General features: G+C 46.8%; 1 protein-coding gene across 3 annotated transcripts in view; it reads left to right on the forward strand.

The window, feature by feature from the left end:
* Positions 1-86: 86 nt before the first annotated feature.
* The window catches only part of YPEL2 (yippee like 2), a 63,427-nt gene continuing 41,674 nt past the window's right edge, over positions 87-21,839 (forward strand). The window contains exons 1-2 of one of the 3 annotated variants that reach the window (XM_047707151.1): positions 87-282; positions 20,009-20,322. In XM_047707151.1, coding sequence (XP_047563107.1) covers positions 20,206-20,322 — 117 coding nt within the window. In that variant the 5' untranslated portion in view covers positions 87-282; positions 20,009-20,205. Of the gene's footprint in view, positions 283-348; positions 627-19,560; positions 19,876-20,008; positions 20,323-21,839 lie in introns of those variants that run through there. The other 2 variants (XM_047707152.1, XM_047707153.1) reach the window with 2 other exon arrangements.

Below are 21,839 nucleotides of genomic sequence, written 5' to 3' on the forward strand. Positions count from 1 at the left end.
CTTCGCTGATTGGCTTGGGGCGGATGGGCTGCGGCCGAGCCGAGCCAACCCGCGGCGTGTTGCTATGTGCTGAGGCGAGGGGATAGGCGCGGGGGCGCGTCCGTCACAGGGCAGCCCCCGGCCCCGACCCGGAGGGATGCGGAGTGGCGGCGGCGGCAGTGGCGGAGACTGTGGCTTTAAGAGCGCGCCCGGAGCCCGGGAGCCAGCCGGGCGGTCCTTCGCTGCTGCGCACCCCGGCGGAGCTGAGCCCAGCGCTGGCCGGACGGGGCAGCCTGCTGCCCGGTAAGCAGACCTGGCGCGCGGCGCGGGCTGGGCGCGCGTGGGCGTGGGGCGCGCTGTCAGCGCGGACGCCTCGCACCCGGCGCGGGGCTCCGGTCCCGTAGCCCCTCCGGCCCGGCCCGGGCGGAGCGCGCGGCACCCCCTGCGCTGCGCCGCCGAGGCGGGGTTCTGCGTGGGGTCCCCGTGGGGGCCGCGGGCGCGCGGGGCGGGAAGCGGGCCGCCGGGGCCACGTGACCGGTTTGTTTACAAACACTGCCGGCCCCGCGGCTGGCTGCGGAGGGACCCGTGGCGGCTCGGGTTCCCGGGTCGGGGTCGGAGACTTGCTCGAGGAGCCGGGCAAGTCTAGGGTGCGTGCTTTGGTGGATGGGACTTGGACACCGGGTCGCTGCTGCTTCTCAGCATACTTTGTGCGGGTTCGGGCTCCCTGGGGGTCGGGAGGGGTGCTTCGGGCGTTTTCTGTCCCCGGTGACGCTGGGCCTCCGCTGGAGACACTGGGTTCGAGGTCGCCGCCCTCGAGGCCCCCCGCCTGTGGGGGACTGGCAGCCCACGAAACTCCCAGGAGCGCTTGGCCGGCCCTGGGCCGAGGTAACCGCAGCCGAGTTCCTGCCTGGCCGCTTCCCGGAGCCTCCCCACTGCCCTTGCCAAGGGGGTGGGCGCCGAGTTCTCTCCTGCCCGATGGAATGTAGGGGCCTCTCCAGCGAGTACCTCCCAGGAACTGGCGCAGAGGGGCAGCCCCGACCTCTCACTGCTTTAAGTTCACCCTCCTTGGCCGCTGACCTCCTCTGGGTGTCTTGACTCGAGTTGGGGGTTGGGGTAGCCACCTGTTCTTTTGGACGAAGCCCAGGAGACTGCCACCTCTGACTTCACTCTCAGCTTGCAAGCACTTAAAAAGCCAAGTGAGTGAGTGTCCTCCGTTTGTCTCTGTTGCAAGTTAGCAGACCCTCCCGTAGTCCCACCGCCATGAACGGCACACGAAACTGCACCTGGGTTTGCTGGGGTTTTTGCTTTTTGGCCTTGTCAGTTTGCTGCCTTGGGCTTACAAGGCTCTTTTAAGTGAGTCCTTGCTTCTGGTGAATCCAAGCGCTAACAAGACCTCTAGCTATTTATCTATTCTTTGCCCTTCCTCTGTTGTTCTCTTTTGGTCCAGCAAGATGGGGTTCCCTGTCCTAGAGCGTTGGACAAGCAGGGAAGTTGTCTGCTTCCCTGTATCCCATTTGGTGACTGAACGTGGGCAGAGCAAGGAGCTTGGGGTTAGAACTTAAGTGATTTGCCAGAGGTAACTCCTGTCACTCACTGGCTCTGGGGAGGGACTTGATTTCACGTGCTTGATGCTCTTCAGTACTCTCCTGGTTGTGAGAAATACGGGGTTTGTAATCAGTGGGCTTGGATGTCCACTCCCTAGCTTTCCTTTGTCAACTTCATGGCCACAGGATGCAAAGATGGGCCGAATCTGAGTTTTATTCCTCTCCTCATTTCCTTAGCACTTAGACTAAGGGTGAATCTTGCTCCTGATGAGGAACATTTTAATTCCTCTGAACTGTGATATGAGTGGCTAAAAGTTCTTTACCAAGGAACAGGTCCAGCCTGAGGAGAGTTGTGCCACCTTCCCTTTGGCACCATCCCTTATCCCCAGCTTCATAGTAAGGGTCTCAGGCAAGAGTGGGGCCTTGAGGCTCATATCTCTCCTTAACTTATTTACCTTATTATTGGTTTAGGATTTGATAATAGAATTTCTGGGATCTGTCTTGGGATCTGTGCTTGAACTAAAATAAAAAAACTTGAAGTTAGGGGTGGAAAATGGGAAATAAACATCATGAACAAGGGTACCGTTTTCCTTCTTCCCTCAAGGAGAATGGTTTCAAACTTTGGGATCCAAAGTAAGGAATACCTTTTACATCACTGCACTGAGGTCCACAACTGCGATAAGTTCCAGGAAACAAATGTTCTTGCTACCTGCAGTGTGCTATTTTTCCCCCCTCCATTAAAAAACAAACAAAAAACCCAACTACTGGTCATGGCCTGTTAATTTGATTTCTTTACCAAATGGGTGAATGGGTGATGACCCACCATTTAAGAAACATTGCTTTAGGACAGAGGTCCTCAAACTTGAATGTGCACAAAGATGACCTGAAAAGTGTTTAAAAATGCAGTCTGTCAGTCACCTCTGGAGATGTTTATTCTCAGTGGGGTGCATTTTTATTAAGTGGACCATGAGATTGTGATGCAGGTGGTCAATGAGAAACCCAGATCTAATGGGAATTGGGGGCAATGAACAATGAAAGGCATTATTAACTGGATATGAAGCATGCAAAGCCTTAGTCACATATGTAACCTATTCTATGCAAACTCAAGATCACTCATCTGCTGGTCACACTAGCCTGGGCTTTGAAAAGTCCAAGAGTGTGTTTGCTTTTAGCTGCTGTGAGGCCTTGGCCATAGGAACCCCTCATCCCTCCCACACCACCCTGCTCAGTCCATTTGAAGACTGCTGTTTGGTGTTCTGTATGGCTGGATGTTTCTAGGTGTGTGGGATTGGGGTTGTGAGTAGTGCTGATGAGTATGCTGTACTATTCATAGATTATTAAAATCATTAAACAGTGAAAAATCAGATAGTTTTGAGGCAGTGACATAGTTATTATGCCTGGGGTATTAACAATTGGCCTGTAGAAAATGTCAGTGTTGTTTAATAGCTGGGTATTCCAAGCCATGTGGCCTGGGGGAAGGGCAGGCAGGCTGTTGATTTTGTTTGGGAGTATGGGGGAGTCAGGGGTTTGTCAACAGTTGTTAATGATATTAGCATAAGTTGTTAATAAGATGAGTTGTTAATAAGAGTTTCCCTGACCTCCTTGCCTACCTCAGCCCTGGTTCTTTCCTGTGATGACATCTTGGCTCCTTTGTGCAGGTGAATCTTGTTACCTCTATCTCTACCTTCAGGCACAAACATACCCACACCTGATGCATCCCTGTGTTAGAAGTTTTCCTCTTATTGAGTCCAAACATGTTGGTAAAAGAAATTTCCTTGAATTAATCAAAGCTGCATTTAGCTTCAAATAGAACTCTGTCCCAGTTCAAATTCAACAGTGGTCCTTCCTGCCGAAGGTATGCTTAATATGGGAATACTAACTGTAGACTTGTTGAAATGAATGATGTTCAGTATGGTCAAGCCACTCACATTTAGGATGTCTGTTTTTGAGCCTGTAATAAAGAAGAAAGCAACAAATGGATGGCAGAGGATAGGATGTCCTAGTATAGAAAAGGAGAGGGAAGAGATGTCCAGGTAGTACTCAAATGGAGGATAAGTGTCAGTTTCCTTTGTCAGTTATCTTGGCATTTCCCTAGGGTCCATCAACAAACCACTAGGTGCTCTGTTACATTCCCTTAGCCTGAAGGGGTCTAAAACTGTGGAAAGGGAGTCATCTTTTTTAAACTTGAGCTTCCCAATTTTGGAAAGCCAGGGCCTGCAGGCTAATGGTATTTTGTTAGAGTTGATAGTTTTTAATGATCTTTTCCTTAACAAAAGATGAGACGTGCATCTTTAAAGGACGACACCTACCTGAATTTTCCTGAGATTTGGGAATATAGCCCCTGGAGGATTTAAAATAAAATCGGATTATGCTATTCCCCTGGTTAAAGTTTTCCAGTGGCTTCCTATAATCCAACTCCCTTCCCTGTGGGCATTGTACATCTTGTCTCCTTCCTCCAGCCTCTTTCCCCTCATCTCCTACAGGTCCTTACCAGGTCCGTGTGTGCCAGCTTTCCTCCGGTTTCTAAAATGTTGAAGGTTTGTTTTTGTCATTGGGCTTTTCTACTGGTAGTTATTCTTACCAGAATGCAATTCTCTATACATTTTTACCTGATTGGCTCTTGGGTCTCGGGAGAACCTCTCTCAGATCAGTTATCTAGAACAACAACTCCCGTCCCTGCCCCTCTTAATCCCCTTAATTTTATTTTTTTTCAAGGGACTTTAATACCATCTGGAAATACATTATCTGGTTGATGGCTAGATGCTTCTATCTCACTGCTGACAGTACCTGGCATCCGGTAGCTCTGGAAAGTATCTACCCATCAGTGGAATGAATGAATAAAAGAGAGCCAAGGTTTTGAGTCTTTAAGAGTAGGAAATAATACTTTCATTTTCAAGAGGAGAGAGGAAAAGAACTTTTCTCTCCCTTTTCCTGGGGTGTGATAGTGTTCCCTTGGAATTTATTTCAGGATTTCCGCTTTTCACAATATTTTTCACCCTTTTACACTTTTTAATAGGTCTCTAGAAGTTCCGTTGACATTTTGTTGTGTTAATAAACAGCCCCCCACCTCCCCCAGTAGCTTTATTTTGTTTTCACTTTTCCTGACAAACAAGCATTTCTACCAGTAATCACATTTCATTAATACTAGGAGGTACTATTAAGTAGGGCTAAGAACCTGGTCTTTGGAACCAAAAAGACCTGGATAATTAGCTTTGTGACCTTGGGCAATTTGCTAAAAATCTCTAAATCTCTGTTCTTTATTCTTTATTTGTAAAATAGGACTAATAATAGTTATTGTCTCACATAATTGATAAGGACAAAATGAGGGGATGTATAGGAAACCAGGCACAGAGCCTGGCACATACACTTGCTGTTAGCTTTTATTTATTTATTTTAAAGAGAAAGCACGTGTGCATGCTATCTGGAGGGGGAGAAGGGCAGAGGAGAGAATCTCAAGCCCACTTCGGCCCACGTGTTCAGCCTGACTTGGGTTTTCATCTCCTGACCCTGAGATCATGACCTTAGAGCTGAAACCAAGAGCCCCACACTTAACCGACTGAGCCACCCAGGCTCCCTGCTGTTAGCTTTTAATAATAACACTCACAGTTAGATTTCCCTCCTCTCTTTGGCAGGAATTCCCAGCCCATTGATTTGGGAGTGTGCAGTAAGAGGGAGAAAACCACCAGATCTTAAATTAGTGCCAGTAAATGAAGACCCAACATGTCACGGAGATCTATCAAGATTAGAGTGGAAGTTAGGAATCCTCTAATCACAGACTGCTACCCAACTTTTGATGATAACACCTATGTGAAAGAAGTCGTGGGAGTTTTTGGAAGGACAGGTCGTCTGCCTGTTCCTCTGGCCATTCTTAGTTTATCCTTCAATTAAGCTAGGCTGACTGAAAGCTGCATATTTGGCCCATATTACCTCAGCCCCTCCAGAATTATTTTCACTGAGATGAACTTGGGTGTCCTGCCCTTTGCTTTCACGGAGGGACACAGTCCTAAACAGCTTTATAACTCTCGTATATTTCTCAAAAGGGATGATGTTGCTGCTCCTTTAAGCTACAGTTTCACTTAGTATCCCCTGTAAGTAGTTAATAGGAGAAATTTCGTTCAGGGGCAAGAGCCAGAAAAAGCTTTTGCCTCTTCTGAGGAATGGGCATGATATTTCTTTGTGGACAATTGGAAATGTATAACTGATCCTGTTTCTCTTTTTTGCTTTGGGGGCCAGGAAGCACAGAGCTAAATGTGTGGCCTGACTTCAGTAACTTTAGGGCCCCTCATCCTAATTTTTTCCTTGTAATTTGTATTTTCTCTAATTTCAAGTTAATGATTTATCATTCTTTTTTTAATTGGATGGCTGCTGATTTGGGTATTAAAATCATTTCAGATTTTCCATTTTAGAGATACAAACATTGAGGCTCAAGTAGGCAAAAAGGACTTGGTTAAGACAGAACTAATTAAGGCAAAACAGAGACTGTAAACCATACCTTTCATTTCTAGGCCCAGAGTTCTTTCTGTTCCTGTACGTTCTTGAAGAATGTCAACTCCTGAATAAACCTCCAGATAACCCATAATGTCCTAATCCTAGGTAAAGCCTACCTCCTTTCTGTGATGAGGCAAAGGAATATTCTGCCTATGAGGTAACAACACTGCCACTCACATTCCTGGTTGGGTCAGCAGCCCTGTGCTCTCCTGTTTCCTGAGCTACAGCCTTCCCCTGTGGTCTTGAGAATGTGGTATGTCCAGAGTTGGTGGCTTTGATCTGAAACTAGATTGCCAGCTCAGAATGAAATTTGTCTCTAGTCTGGAGTTCCCTTGTCTATTTCTTATTAGGGAAGGAAGGCTTGATTTCCAGATGGCCGATGGGTGTCACTAAGGCTGAAACAGGGTCTTGTCATGAACAGGAGCTGAGTTTGGTTCTGCTGAAGAAAGTGGCATTATTTTATCTGATAAGAAATTTAATAATAGGAAATACTGACCTTACCAATGATTTGATTTGTTTTCCCTGCTGTTTTGGTTGTGAATACCTGGGGCAAGAGAGGATAGGCTTGGAGCATATCCTGCCTGAGTCAGTAGAATTTTGATTCCTATTTTGGGCTGCTTAGAAGAGGAACCTCTGGCCTAGGGCTGAAAATGAACCTTGGTTTTGCTTTATTTTCCTAGCTAATAACAATTCAACAGATAACATAAGACCTTTGGGAGATGAAGATGGGATAAGCTATGGCCCCTGCCCCTAAGAGCATACACTCAAGGAGGAGTGATTAAGGCATATGTGTCAATAACCAGAGTATAAGGTACAAAAAGCTTAAAGTCATTATGGAGCTACAGAAAGAAGGGTGGGCGTTCGGAGGTGGAGGTGTGAAGAATGATGAGGATTTAAACATGCAGAAACGCTCCAGGGGGAACAGTGTGTGCAAAGGCACAGAGATATGAACATAAAAGGTAATGTATGGTGAATGTTCAGTAGGCACATGAGATGTTGGAAAGAGAACATTGGGATTTTGCTTGGGCTGCTATTGCTACAGTTTACTTATTTTTTTTCCCCCAAAGTTTATTTTTTTAGCAGTCTCTACACCCAGCATGGGGCTCGAACCCGCGACCCTGAGACCAAGAGTCCCATGCTCTACTGAGCCAGCCAGACACCCCACTATTGCTACAGTTTAGAGTAACTCCATCGAAATGGACTGTTGGCTTCCATTCACAAAAGTCTGTGAACAATGGTTAGTTGACATAGATAATAGACATCCTCAAAAATGGGACTATCCTAGAGATTGCCAAACCTGGCTGCCATAAGAATTTCTGGTCCAACCACAGGCCTGTAAATTGAGAGTTTTCAGCTAGGGAATCTAATAAAAGCAAGCAAATAATAGTCCCCCCCCTACAGTTTTCCCAAGTTTTTTTCTGATGTAGTCACCCCTACATGTCTGAGGTCTGGGAATAACAGAGGTAGTTGATCTTCTTAGGAGAAACCATCTATGCAGCATCTTTGACCTTTGGCCTCCTTCCCCTCACTGTATTTTGCCACTTCCTTTCCTTCACTTGTTTGTATCTCCTGCATGTGTCATCCATTATATTTGTCTCCTGTTTGATCTCTTCTCTTACTGCTTTGGTCTTTTGTCTCTTGGGGGTCCCTCCCTAAATTGATCCACAGCCAAATGGACTGTAAAGTAGAAATGAATTCCCTTTCAGTATTTGTTGTATTAACGGTATAAGCATATGTACTGTGTATAAATGCAAATTAAATAGGGCATTTGGTTAGTTTTCCTTACATGATTCTTTCTTTTTCCCCCCTCAAATCCTAAAGGAAACAAACGATCGCTATGTATGACTGCTGCCTTAAAGCTAAAAATCCCTTAGCAGGAAGATATGACAGGAACTGAAAACTGTTTTTTTTCTTGTGCCTGATCTGTTGTCCTGTTTTCTGGTTGAGGTTATTCCCTTCCCTCATTTGTTTCCTCGTATTTCTATAATTCAAAGTTGAAGCGGTGAGCCAGCCCTGAGAGTTTGAAGATGTTCTAAGAGCACTTGGCTCTTCCTCTGAAAGGTGTTCTGCTTGTTGCTGTAATAAGGGCTTAAGGACCAATGACGCTCATCTTCCGTGGCTCATCTGGGTTGAAGGATCCTTGTGGGGTAGGGGTAGAGGTTTGTCCAAGGATTCAAATCCTGGTCTTGGTACTTTCTAGTGGAGTGATCTTGGGCAAAAATGTTTAATTTCTTGAACTTTTTCCCTCACCTTTCAAACAAGAGTAATCATAGTAATTTCTGCTTCTCTGGGTTGTTGTGAGGATTAATTGAGCTCATCCATATCAAGTACTTGGCCCCTCATGGAACCAAGATAGGAAATTATTATTATAAACTGTAGAGTCCCAGAGGCTTACTGACAGCAGGTGACTACTCCTCTTACCTCCTCCCCTCACTCCCTATATTCCTTCGACCAAGGAGTCTGAGCTCTTACTGTAAGCCAGGCTTTGGCCTGGGTAGGAAGGATGATTAACCAGAAGTGGTCTTGGGCCAGAAATGGCTCACAATCGGGGTGTGGGGGCAGGGACTTACCATAAACAACCAGCTTTGTGGATGTTTCTTGAATTATATGAAAAGCTGCACTGGCAGCATCCATGGCGCCCCTTCATGTGCCAGGCCTGAAAGGAAAAGAAGTTCTCATTCTTCCTAACATCTATCTGCCATTCCCATAACAGGAGAAATCTAAAAAGCTGCTCTAGAATCAGTCTTTCCCTCTCCCATCCTCCTCCTCTTCCTCTTCTTCAGTAGATGGCAACAATACTAGATGGCAGTTTAATAATTCTTAGGACAGTATACATCCATCTTTGAGCTGGTGAAGCTTGGGACTTTAGACATACAGGACTCCCTTTGAAAGTGCTTCTGCCTCCCCCCCCCCACCCCCGCCTGGAGTTTTAAGTTCAGTTTCCAAATTCCAATTGTGGAGAGGCGGGGAGTCCAGCCACAGATGTCAGAGTCTGGAGTTTTGGATTTATTTGAATTGGGAGATTAAAGTGAGGACACCAAAGGCATGCTGACAGCTGAACAACAGAATTGTATTGGCAGATTGGGGATGGATGGTTTGTAACTAATTGGGGCCCCAGCTGTGCCTTGGGGAGCAGCAGTTAAAGAGAAATCAAGGTCACACAGTGCCCAGGGTCCAAAGAAGTTCATTTACTCAGTAAATAATATTTGATCTTTGTGAAATACAGACGACAGTCAGATAATCTCCCCAGTAAAATACAGCTGCAGCTGTGAAGAGTGTTCCGCCTGTGGGAGAGGAACCTGGGCAGTGGGCGTTGGTGGAGGCTAAGGGGATGGGTCCCCTGTGAAGTTACTTCCAAAAAGATTGTCTGCCATCTCTTCGCTATTTTCCAGAATGTTATTTTCTTGATAGATCTTCTAAGTGACTGTTTTAAACTGTGGTTCAAGTGTAGCCCTGTCTGGGGGAAGAGGGATGGACCCGGCCCCACTCTGGGTCCCAGATCATGAGGAAAAAAATATTTATTTTGTTTTCACTAGGATTGTCTTCTCTGAGCCTGTACAATACAAGGACTGATGCTGAGGGCAGCAGTCTCTGGGGCACTGGAGGAAAAGGGCAGATCTAGCCTTGTTTTGAACATAGAATCGGGGGGCAGGGTTTAGGGACCCCTTTCCTTGCTGACCTGAACCGTATCTGACAGTTCATTTTTCTCCGCCTCAGAGTGTCCCAGGGAGATTTTGTGGGGACCACCTTGGGAGAAAGAACCTTTGTGGGTTGGAAGTCTGAGGGTTTCTCTGGGAGTCAGAAGTCCATGCCAGTCTGGGGAGGGTCCCTTGGAAAGCTACCTGGTGGCACTCAGATGGTGTGAAGGGCCAGGGGAGGTGGAATGGGAAGCACTTCTGCCATCCGACAGCACAGATACAGGCATCAGACAGTATTGTCATGTGTTGTGTTGGAGCCATGGCTCCACAGTTCTGAGTTTCATGCTCCATTCCAGCCCAAGTGAGTTGACATCATAGGAGTTTGCTGGCTTTTCAACTTTGTGGAGCTCTAATGGTATGCGAGTCCCGTGTGATGGCCAGAATTAGATATTTTAAATGCACTGGATAGTGTTTAAGTAAGATTAAAAATATCAGCTTTACAGGGCAGCACAGTTTCACTAATGGTCACTCATTTTACTCAGTTATTACCATTTATCAAGATTCTCTGGAGGGGGAGAAAAAGACTCCGATATGCCTGAGACTAGGAAACCAAGGGGCGTTAAAGACTGGATTTGAGCTGCAGGAAGCTCCCAGTCTGGGAGACAGATGGGAACAGTGTGATGGAGTGCCATTCAGGCAAAAAGAGTGTTTTGCATGCTGGGAAAAGGGAGCCACCACCTCTGCTTAGGGTCTCATTTGGGTATTAAGGGATGATCAGGCATTTACCAGGTGATGAAGATAGGTTAGGGCTTTGCAAGAGGCTGAACCAGCTTGGGAAAAGGTAGTGAACAAGCTTGGTCCGCTGGGGAAACAGGTTTGCAGGGAGGTGGGAAGGTGATAGTGAAGAGAGATAAGGAGAATAAGGAGAATCAGCCCAGTTTCTTAGTGCCACTGGAGGGGTTAGACCTTGTCCTATAGGCTGCTAGGAAACCACTGGAGGTTTTGAAACATGAGCGATGTGATCAGATTGTGTTGTATAAATAGAATTCTAGAATGGGCTGGAGAGGTAAGAGCTGAGTCAGGGAGACCAGTTTAGGAAGCTGTCACGTGAGTTCAGGATGAGGGAGGGGAGGGCTTACACAGTGCTGCTGGCCATAGCTATGAAGATGGCTGTGGGATATTGGATTACAGAGCCAACTGTCTAGGGGACTGAAGGAATACGACATAGAAGGGAGAGAAAGAGTAAAGGGTCTTGACTGCTTTGGCAACTTGGCCTTCAGGAGAAAGGAACAGAATTAGGGTGAGGGTGGTAGGACCCAGGGGAAGGGGAAAAATGGTGCTGGCTTTGGAGGCATTTGGTTCGAAATGCCTTCTTAGGAGCCAGTTAGAGGCCTCCTTTAGAAAGGAATCCAGGCTTCAGGGGCAGGAGGCAAAGGTTTAGAAGACTTGGGTGTGGCTAAGGATGTACATGGGGAGCAGGCAGTCAGGCACATGGTAGAAACACCTCCAAGGAGGAGGAGGAAGAGCAGCCAGAGAGGTGGAGGCTTAGAGAAAGAGAAGCAGCAGGAGAGGCATGAGGTGCAGAAGGAGAGAGTTTGAGGGGAAAGTAGGCTCAACCAACCACAAGAGAACTAACTGAATGCAACACCAGAGCTAAATGGTGTTAGCATTCAAAAGTATTAGTGTTTGGACTTGGCATGCTGGAGGCTACCCATGTTTTTGTAACTCAAAAGCCTGGTTGTGATAAATGATATTCATGGAGCTTTGCCAGAAGGCTTTGTAGCTCTTCCATTCCTCTGGAGAGTCTGTATCAGTGGATCTAGCCAGATCATCAGAAAGCTGTGTTCTTGGGCTGCCCTGACTTGACCCCCATGTAGATTCCCTTTTACTGAATTGCCCTTTGGTGTTGACTTAAGCCGTGCATTTTCATGGAGGGACCTCTGAGGAACAATCTTGGAAGAGTTTCATGGTAGGTTGGGTGTGTGCTGAAGATCTTGTCCACTAGGTTCATTGCTCATGGTTCCCTCTGCAACCACCCACAGAAGAAATGTCTCTGAGAAGATCTGTACCTTGAGGGCTGTTTGGGTGGCTCAGTTTGTTAAGTGACTGCCTTTGGCTCAGGTCATGATCCTGGAGTCCCAGGATCAAGTCCCGCATCAGGCTCCCCACTCAGTGGGGAGTCTGCTTCTCCCTCTGACCCTCTCCCCTCTCATGCTCGCACACTTGAGCGCTCTCTCTCTCTCTCTCAAATAAATAAATAAATAAATAAATACTTTAAAAAAATCTGTAGCTTGAACAACCAGGATTTATAGGAACTGTAAACCTTATTAACTACTGATTTTTCTTTTCTACCTTGCTTACTACAGAGCTCAAAGCCAAATATGCAATTGAAATTCAGTAAATATTTAGCAGCTTAATATAAGCATGCATTTCTCTGTCTAATATAAGCATGCATTTCTCTGTCCTAACTCATCTTGTGTTCTTCTGCTTTTCTTACCCTAATTTCATCTATTTTAAAAGTATTATTTGGGGCGCCTGGGTGGCTCAGTGGGTTAAGCCTCTGCCTTCAGCTCAGGTCATGATCTCGGGGTCCTGGGATCAAGCCCCTCATTGGACTTTCTGCTCAGCGGGGAGCCTGCTACCCCCCCCTCACCCCCCGCCTGCCTCTCTGCCAACTTGTGATCTCTGTTAAATAAATGGATAAAATCTTTAAAAAAAAAAAAAAAAAAAAGTGGGACGCCTGGCTGGCTCAGTTGGTTGGACGACTGCCTTCGGCTCAGGTCATGATCCTGGAGTCCCGGGATCGAGTCCCGCATCGGGCTCCCAGCTCCATGGGGAGTCTGCTTCTCCCTCTGACTTTCTCGCTCATGCTCTCTTTCACTATCTCTCTCTCAAATAAATAAATAAAATTTTAAAAAAAAGTATGTTTTTGTAAGTTACCTTAAATCCTCTTTTTGGAGTTGGGAGTTGTATAAGAAAAAGGAGGAAACCATTGATGAACTTTAGTCAGGTAGTGAATCTTCAGACAGATCATTTGGGTTTTTAACATTATTTTTTATTGAAATTGTAGAAACAATGCAAAGTAATACCTGATCTCTTCAAAGCCAGCTAGTAGCAACTACTTCTGTCTGATACCTGGTGAATTCCATGCCAGTGTCTGGATGTTCAAGGGGAACCACCTTCCCTCTCTGCAGATGTTCTGACAGATGCAGGCCTCATGTGGGGACCTTCCCAGGTCCCCAGAGTGTTGAACTGAGGGCCATTTAGTAATATATTGCTCTGCCAACAGATGTTGCAAAGGCACTGTCCAACAGCCATTTCTGAGTGGGCTCTGCATGGCTGACATGTTCTGAAATCAAGGTCTTACCACAGTGAAGGCTGGTGGATGGCTACTGGGCTCTGGGGCAGGATTTGGCTGGCAGAGACATCCTTACAGCATGGAATCAGGACTTAAAGAGCTGAAGGAATCTTAGAGCTCATGTAGGATTATCATCTGACAGATAAGCCCTGTGAAATCAAGACTAGGCCCTGTGTCCAGGGTAGAGATGAATGGTTGGCTTTGTTTATGAAAGACCATGGTTCCTTGACTGTCCAAGCTGACTTTTATTATCATCGGGATGAATTTGAAATGAAGTACCACCTGGGTCCGGTGCTATACAGTGGGTAACTATGAAATGATGACAGTGATTTTCCTGTGTGCCTTGCTCATCAGCTCTACAGTCGTTATAATAGGGGCATTTCAGTAAAGTTGTTAGTAGTGGCCTCATGAGTCAATGTGGGCTGCCAGGGTAACTTTTCCACTGTGATAAGTGATGGATTGGTCTGTTGTTTGGAATGATACAGCAATAATGTAAGATCCCCAGCTAAGCCACAAGAACCTGCTTAAAATCACAGTGTACCTTTAAGTGGATTAATTTAGGCCCTAACCCTCTGACCACCATGAATCCACATGGGAGACAGAGACACTGCTCGTTTGGGTTCTGTGAATAGGAACAGTTCCCGCACTTTTTCTCTGTTGCTGGTGAGGACTATTGTAGCTAATTAGCAGTATTGAATGCAAACGCAGGTGCCAGGTGCTGTGCTGAGTGCTCTACTTGGAATGTCTCATTTGATTTCTTTTGTCTCCACAAGGTAGGCAGTGTTGGTCCTTTTCAGGCAACTTGCCCAGTGGTGAGGCAGTTAGTGAGTGAGAAGAAGCGAGACTGGACCCAGGTCTATTGGCTTCTAGATGCTGTAAACCCTCACTTATTTGATGGTCCAAGAAAATTGGGTCTCCGCTCCCTGGTCTGGGTTCAGGATTCTGGTGAGATTAGGAATGGGGAAGGAGGACCTTCCTCCTGGGATAGAGGCCTTCCACAGACATTGTCTCTTTTTTCTGCCTCCCAGTCCTAGAAATGGCTCACCAGGTCCTTTTCCACTGTTGCCTTTTATTGCCTCTAATTAGGACTTCTCCCTTTCCCGATACATGTATATATTTAACCTAGGCCCCACAAAAGCAAAGAATGGACCTGGATGTCAATGACGGGCCTTTGGTTCACACCCAGGACTTAGAACATCTGTAGTCCTGGAGAACCATAGTTCTGGGCATCTTGGCACAGGATCTGAGTGGGTGCAGTGAGGGTAGAATAGTATTTCATGGGCCTTGGGGACCCAGAGTAACTTTGCCTCCTACCTCCTTACTAGAGGGAGAAGGGAGGGGCCTCAGTCATGTCTGCTACCCACATGGGTGGGTAGACTGGTCTAGTCAGCAGCCCGATGGGACACAGAGGGAGTTTAGTTCAATAATGGCTGCTACTGTGTGCTGCTGAGTCCAGGGAGTACAAGAATGTGGTCCCTACTCTTGGAGCTTACCTCTAGTAGAGGATACAGAGGCAGAAAAGGATAATTTTAGTTTTGATATAGTCAGTGTTTCAGTAGAGGTGAGCCCAGTGGGGACCAATAAACCCCATGTAGAGGTGAGTGGTGTATTGTTTTTTTCCCCTTAAGACTTTTAAAAAATCCTATTTATTTGAGAGAGAGCATGAGCAGGGGGCAGGGGAGAGAGCGAGGGAGAAGCAGACTCCCCTCCGAGCAGGGAGACCGAAGCAGGACTCGATCCCAGGACCCTGGGATCATGATCTGAGCCGAAAGCAGACGCTCAGATCATGATCTGAACTGAAAGCATCCCCTGAGCTGAGTCTTAATGGACAAGTTAAAGGGCTTGGTGAGGGGCGCCTGGATGGCTCAGGTCATGATCTTGGGGTCCTGGGATCAAGCCCCACATTGGGCTCGGCTACCTGATCACTGGGGAGCCTTTTGCTTCTCCCTCTGCCTTCCACTCCCCCTGCTTGTGCTCTTCTCTGTCTCTGTCAAATAAATAAAATATTTTTTAAAAGTAAAAGAAAATGAAAGAAGTAATACCTCCAGCCACAGGAGAGAAGAAAAAGAAAAAGGAGACCCGAGAGTTACATTGCCACTTCTGTGAGGACACTCTAGCTTGTCCTCAGGCATCATAGGAGATAGTCCTATTGGGGTGATATTTTTCCAAACCTAGACTTCTCAAGGAAAGACAAGCAGGTGATGACATTGGAGGAGCCATTGGAGTGTTACCCTAATTGCTGTTGAGGTCCTTCAAAGAGGTGGCTTCCTCAGTGGCCATGCTCCCACAGGCCCTAAGGGAATACCAAGAACATAGCATCTCTGACTTACACAACCCTAGAAGGTCTCTGTACCTCTCTTCCCCCTGAAATCCACCTTCTGCATTTCAGCCAGTATAAAAAGTAGATTTGACCATGACCACTCTCATGGCCTTCAGAAAGGCAATACAGGGCAGTGGTTTAGAAGATGGGTTCTAGAACCTTGCTCAGGGATTTCAGATCTCAAGTTTTATCCTACACAAGCTGTGTGACCTGGGGCATGTTTATTTAACCTCTCTGGACCATACTTTCCTCATAAGAAAAGAAGAATAATAATAGCAACCTCTGAAGGCTCTGTGAGGACTAAATAAGCTAATACTCCACATGGGCACCTGGCAGGTAGGAAGTGCACAGTCAGGTTTCAGGCATCTTAAACTGCCAGCCAGCTGCCATCAGCACCCACGCATTGCTTCGCACTCTTCTCTGCCATCTCATACTCTACACTCCCATTTTTTAAGCTGACAATAAGGTTCTGCCCTGTGTTAGGGACTGTCTTAAGTGCTCCAGTTTAGCAACCAAATTCTTTTAGTTCCCCCTAATACACTATACTTTACACACCCTTGCACGGTTTTGCTGATGCTGTGACCTCAGCCCGAGGCATCCTTCCTATCTCTCCTCACCAGGCCATTGCTTTATTTATTTGTTTGTTTGTTTATTTATTTATTTATTTAAGATTTTTACTTATTTGACAGAGACAGAGCAAGCAAGCACAAGTCAGGGGAGCAGCAGGCAGAGAAAGAGGGAGAAATAGGCTTCTCGCCAAGAGGGGAGCCCAATGCCCCAATGCGGTACTTGATCCCAAGACCTTGGGATCATGACCTGAGCAGAAGGCAGATGCTAAATGACTGAGCCACCCAGGCGTCCCCTTCCCTCATCTTCTCAGTTTCTGTGTCCCTTTGTGTCACACCTCGTTCATCCAGTTCCTTCATGGCTTACCTGGAGCATTCCTACTTCCTACCCCTCCATCCTGGGGCCACGCAGACATTTCTGTTTTGAGTTCCAGCTGCCTTGGTGGCTCCCTTTGGAAGAGGCCTGTCAGGTGAGACGGCCAGGTTCTCTGTGTGCTGCCTGTGCTTTTGGCTCTCCGAGTGCAGTATCCGAGGCGTTTGTTTTTAATCATAATACTTCACATCTTTTCTTTCCATGCTGATCAGCAGGAGCCAGCTGGGGGTGGTAGCAAATCTTCCTTTAATTTCCACTGTGATGGATTATTGCTTCACTTAAAATGGTGTTTAATTTGTACATGTGCCCTGAGGCTTTTAAACATTGAGCTCATTTGACGATTGTTGGAAATCAATTTGGACTCCACAGTATGTTGGACTCCATGAGTTGGACTCATGGAGCCCCATGGAGCCTGTGGCCCCATTATAAGTACCAAAGTCCAAAAATAAAAATGTGGTGAGTTCTACAGCCCCATAACGGTCATTTCTTCCTTTAAAGAAAAAAAACTCAGGGGCACCTGGGTGGCCAGTTGATTAAGCATCTGACTTCAGACCCAGGTCATGATCTCAGGGTCTGCTCAGCAGGGAGCCTGCTTGTCCCTCACCCTGCTCATGCTCTCTCACTCCCTTTTCTCTCTCTCTCTCAATAAATAATAAATAAATAAAAATCTTTTTTAAAAACTAAAAAAAAAAAAAAAGGAATAAATCCATCTATTTTACTTTCCTTCCTAACAATTGACTCAAAGAAGCAGCTTTTAAAATTTTCCCTTAGGAAAGAAGACAGTAATAGGTGATTATTTTTGGGACCTCGCTGTCACCTCTTTCCTGTGACAGCCTGTTCTCTTTCTTCTCAGGCACAAAGACCCTCTCTTGATTCGGCTTCAGCTTGCTTTCTCCTGACTTCTCTCATTGCTTCCAGCTTGCCCCGTCGTGGTTGAACAAGATGCGTATTTCAACAAGCCACTTTTTCCTTCCTTCCTTCTCAGGGAAGGAGTCCTATTTTGGATGCCTATGAATTTCTGTGAGAGAGGGAGGGGAGCAGAGTGACAGCAGAGTCCCATGCTGGCTGGCTAGGCACTCTGAGGTTTCTCCAGCACCAAGCAGCCTGGGACGTTGCTTACGGGGTCATTTCTCGTCTTTAAGTTCAGAGCTATGGTGTATGATGAATGTGTGCATGGGTATGGGTTTGTATGTACAGTATGTATGTATAGTACCAACCATAAATGTTTATTCTTCAGAAGGTAGCTTTGAACAAATTTTGGAATTCAGATTTGAAGCTGAGCATAACCAGAAACCCCTGCCTGCAAACTTTTTTTTTTTTTTTTTTTGTTATTTCCTACAGAAGAGAAGTGAGAAAAGAAATAATTCTACTCTGGGGAAATGCATAATTTAGAAGCTGTCTGCATGTATAAGAAAACACTCTGTGGCTGCTCTGTAAACCCAGACTGGCAGCCAGGGCTCATGGTTTCCTTTTCTTCCTTCAGTGTTTTTATAACATGGATGGGACCCCTGCTCCGAGTGCTCCCCACTGGGCAGTGAGGGCTGTGGACTTCAGAAGCTGGCCTGGGGCAAGCCTCCAGCTCGTTTCCCTGCCTGTTTTTCCTATTTCTTACCCTGACCTACCACCCCTTCCTTTCCTGGAGATACTGCCCTTTCTGAGAGTGAAACAGAGCTATTGGGAAGTTCAAGGGTATTTCAGGAAATCTCAGACAGGGTACTTGTCTCTTTCTACCGCATATAACAACTCAACAGCCTCAACACCCAACACGATTGAGCTACTGTGGGCTTACGTTTTGACCACATTTCACCTTACCTACTATCAGGGGATGTCCAGGATGAGAAAGAGGGGCTCTAGATCCAAGGGGTCATGTGTCTTCCTTCCTCATCTTCTGGCCAGTCCTAACTCCAATGCCAGGGAAACCCATTCTCCCCTCCATAGTCTCCCAAGACTATGTATCCAACTATTTCTATAATGTTCAGTGTCACCTGATTTCACATCTTTAAAAATAGTGGTGGGTGGACCAAGCAGGGAAGACACTATGCCTGGGTCCTTGTAGGTCTGATTTCCTTCAGCAGTTGGGCGTCTTCATGTGTAATTGGTCACCCTGAATGGGCAGCCCTGTGTGGCTCAGGACTGCACAAGGGAAATGCAGGGTGAGAGTAGTGACCGCTGTTTTCCTTCAGCCTGGTGCTGGGCAGTGCTTTTGGCTCCTCAGGAAGATGTACAGAGTCCCAGGGGTGTAGTGACTTTCAGTGACTGCTGTGGTAGGAAGGATGTCAGGGAGGAGGACATCAGCCCTTTGGAAAGATTTAGTTAGTAAGGTTTAGAGGAAAAAGAGAACTATGATTTGCAGCTTTCTCTAAACATCCAGATGGATCCCAGACATAATCCCGCAAAGAAGATCTGATTTTGTTTGTCTTCCTCCCCCGTCTCTCTAAATAATTTTATCTTCAAAGCGTGGTGCAGGCATTAATTAACACTGTGCCTCCCCTGGGAGGTAGGCAAGTGGGAACACTACCCCTGTCAGTGAAGCCCAAGGAATAGGCAGGTCCAGAAGCTTCGGGCAGGGGAGCCCGAGAGGCACAGTGTGCATTGGACCTTGGGGCTTTCCCCTCAGAACTTTACTTGGACATAGCCCGGAAACCACCCACTTTCTCAGTGTCCTTGGTTCCCAGTAGAATAGAATTGCTGAGGCAATGGCAGGAGAGATGTTTGGTGCTGTGGGATGACTAATGGAAACTTTGAGGGTTGAAGAGAAATTCTGGTAAAATTCACTGTCATTGTGAATTCTAGATGCAGGAGTCTGATTATGTCATTTGTTTCATTCATTTGCTTGCTTGCTTTTCAGACAAAAAAGTACTGAGCATCTATTTCTGGGCAAGGTATAGCAAAGGAAATCATTTTGCCTAAAAGAGCTGGCTAGCCACGAGGAACCCTGCTGAGTGGGAGTTTGATCCTTTGTATCTTGCTTAGTCCCAAGCAAAGGGTGGTGGGGTTTGTTATCTCTGTAGATGTGGGGTTTTTGTTGTTGTTGTTGTTTGTTTAAGATTTTATTTGGTAGAGAGTGCGTGTGCGTGCGTGCAAGAGAGAGAGAACGGGGCAGAGGTAGAAGAGGACTCCCCGCTGAGCCCCGCTGAGCAGGCAGCCCAGTGCAAGGCTTGATCCCAGGATCCCGGGATCATGACCTGAGCTGAAGGCAGCTGCTTAACTGAATGAACCACCCAGGTATCTGCTAGGTGGTGGTTTTAAGTAGTGGAAGACTACTGGTATCTGGAGGTGGATGAGAAATACATACATGACTGTTGATCTAGTGACTTTGTAGAGGTTGAACTTTTCCTTTTCATTTAGCCTTTATCTTGGTTGGCTCAGAAGAGGAGGCCACTTAAGAGTCTTCTCTTTGGAGCTACAGGTGGCACATCCTTAATCCTGGCCTCTTCTATGGTTCCCTAAGAATGGTGATCATGCCAGTGTCTGAATGTTGGTGGAGGGTACCTTGGGTGACTGCTGAGAAGAACCCTGGGTTGATACTGAACCTCCAACTCTGGACAAGCAGCAGCACTGAGATCCCCAGTAGTTCCTTTCTCATAATTGGGTGTCTTGACAATGATGGTAAGAAACAGAGAAGCGGTCATTTCTTCCTGTAAATGTGGCCCTCTCTCTTAGGTGGCAGTTGGACTTGACTTGCTTTGCAGGAAGCCCTGTTCCATCAGCTCATGGTATTCCCCTTATCTTGGTGTTGCAGGCTGCTGAGAACCAGCCCTCGACCTCTGCTTGAGGGTCCTTCCTCTGAAGACATCACCAGTGTGTGGAGCCTGCCCCACACCCACCCCCTGCCAAACCACGGCCTTTACCTGTGTCTTCCGGTGTTTCCCGTGCGACCCATCCTGTGGGAGTGCCTCGTGGGCCACTCCAGAGTTTACCCCACGCTCAGCGGCGCCAATGGTGAAGATGACAAGATCCAAGACTTTCCAGGCATATCTGCCCTCCTGCCACCGGACCTACAGCTGCATTCACTGCAGAGCCCACTTGGCCAATCATGATGAACTCATTTCCAAGGTACATTCCTCTGTAGGCCTTCCTTGCCCTCCTCTGGGTGGGGGGCACTTCTGGGTCATAAGGTTGCATAGGCTTACAAGCTCTTCCGAAGAGTCCGAGATCCTTGTACTTTATCTTTTATACAGAGAGGGCTAACGTGTGTGGCTGTCTCACTCAGCTGAGAGATAACTCTGAGTTGGAGGGAGGATGTACTAGTTTAATTTGTAATTTTGAAAGTTAGATGTGATCCCTGTTGGAGGCTGGGGGGCTGGTGGCTCGCAGGCCGGAGGGGAGAGGGGCTGAGCAGTGATTGGAACCTCTCGCTTGGCTGGCTTAGCTCAAGTTGGCAGGTGAATGCCATGTAGAGTGCTGCCTGCCTGGAAAGAGAAGTCCAGGAAATGTGGTTGGGGCAGGATACCTTGTAGGAGGAACTTCTTAGCTGAGATGAGGGGATATTGCCTTCCAAGCTCCCTGGGAAGGTTGTAACACTGCTGAGCTACTAAAACGGGTCCTTTGGGAAGGACCAAAAGTGGCTTGGTAAAGAGCTGACCCACTCACTGGCCTCAGGGATCTTTAGGGCTTCTGCTTGAGGTAAAATATGGAGTGACACTTGATCATAATCAGAAGAAAGAATGGAACCCTATTTTTCCTGAAACACTTGAGCAGCTGCTTCCTAAAGTTGGGTTGGGGGAATTGTTAACCAATAAACCCAACACCCCAGTTGTGCAATCCAGGAACTGGCTCCTTCAGGCAGCATTTTCAGGGGAGTTCCCTCTCTCCTAGCCCTGAATTCCCATGGGAGGAGAAATGGGTTTTAACTAGGATGCATGAAAAGGGAGAAGGATCATGGGGACCTCTTCTCCTTAAAAAGCACCCTTCCTCAGAACATGGACTCATGCCATTAAGATTAAAAAAACCAAACCGACCTTTCTACATATCCAGACTCAGTTTAAAAAAAAAAAAAAGTAGTGTTCTTGATCTGTTAGTAAAGGTGGCATTGCTTTTCCTGTTGTTTCTCTAGCTTGGTAGTCCCAGCCACAGAGGGATGAAGGATCAGTAGTTCTAGAACAGTACTGTCCACCTGGCTGATTTGACAGGAAGTGAAGGAGGCTGCTTGAACAACCATGTCTGTGGTTGTGGGGCTTCTCAAATCAGGTCTGAGGACAGAAGTCCTTCTAGGCCTGTCCCAAGATCTAGGGTTACCACAGAGCTTGAACCCTGGAGTCCTCAGAGTCTTGGCCTCTGGCCTACTTTCACTTCCCTAGGCTTCTGCTAATTCTCCTTTATGCCATTTATGTTCCAGCCAGCCTGCAGCTTCTTTCTCTATCAGCAGACTCACCTTGTCTCAGATTCCTCTTGAATCTTTTGGGAAACCCTCAAGTCTGGAATTTTGGATCTGGGGAGGCTGTGTCAGTGAGGGAAGAGAGGAGTCCATCCCCTTTGCTTTGGAAGGGGGCCTGCAAACTTGGAGGGAAAATGTGAGCTGTCCTATTTCTCAAAATCTCCAGAGAAAATGGAAGCCAAGACATCTTTTTAAT

The sequence above is a fragment of the Lutra lutra genome, chromosome 16, assembly GCF_902655055.1.
Source record: "Lutra lutra chromosome 16, mLutLut1.2, whole genome shotgun sequence".
Classification (NCBI taxonomy): domain Eukaryota; kingdom Metazoa; phylum Chordata; class Mammalia; order Carnivora; family Mustelidae; genus Lutra; species Lutra lutra.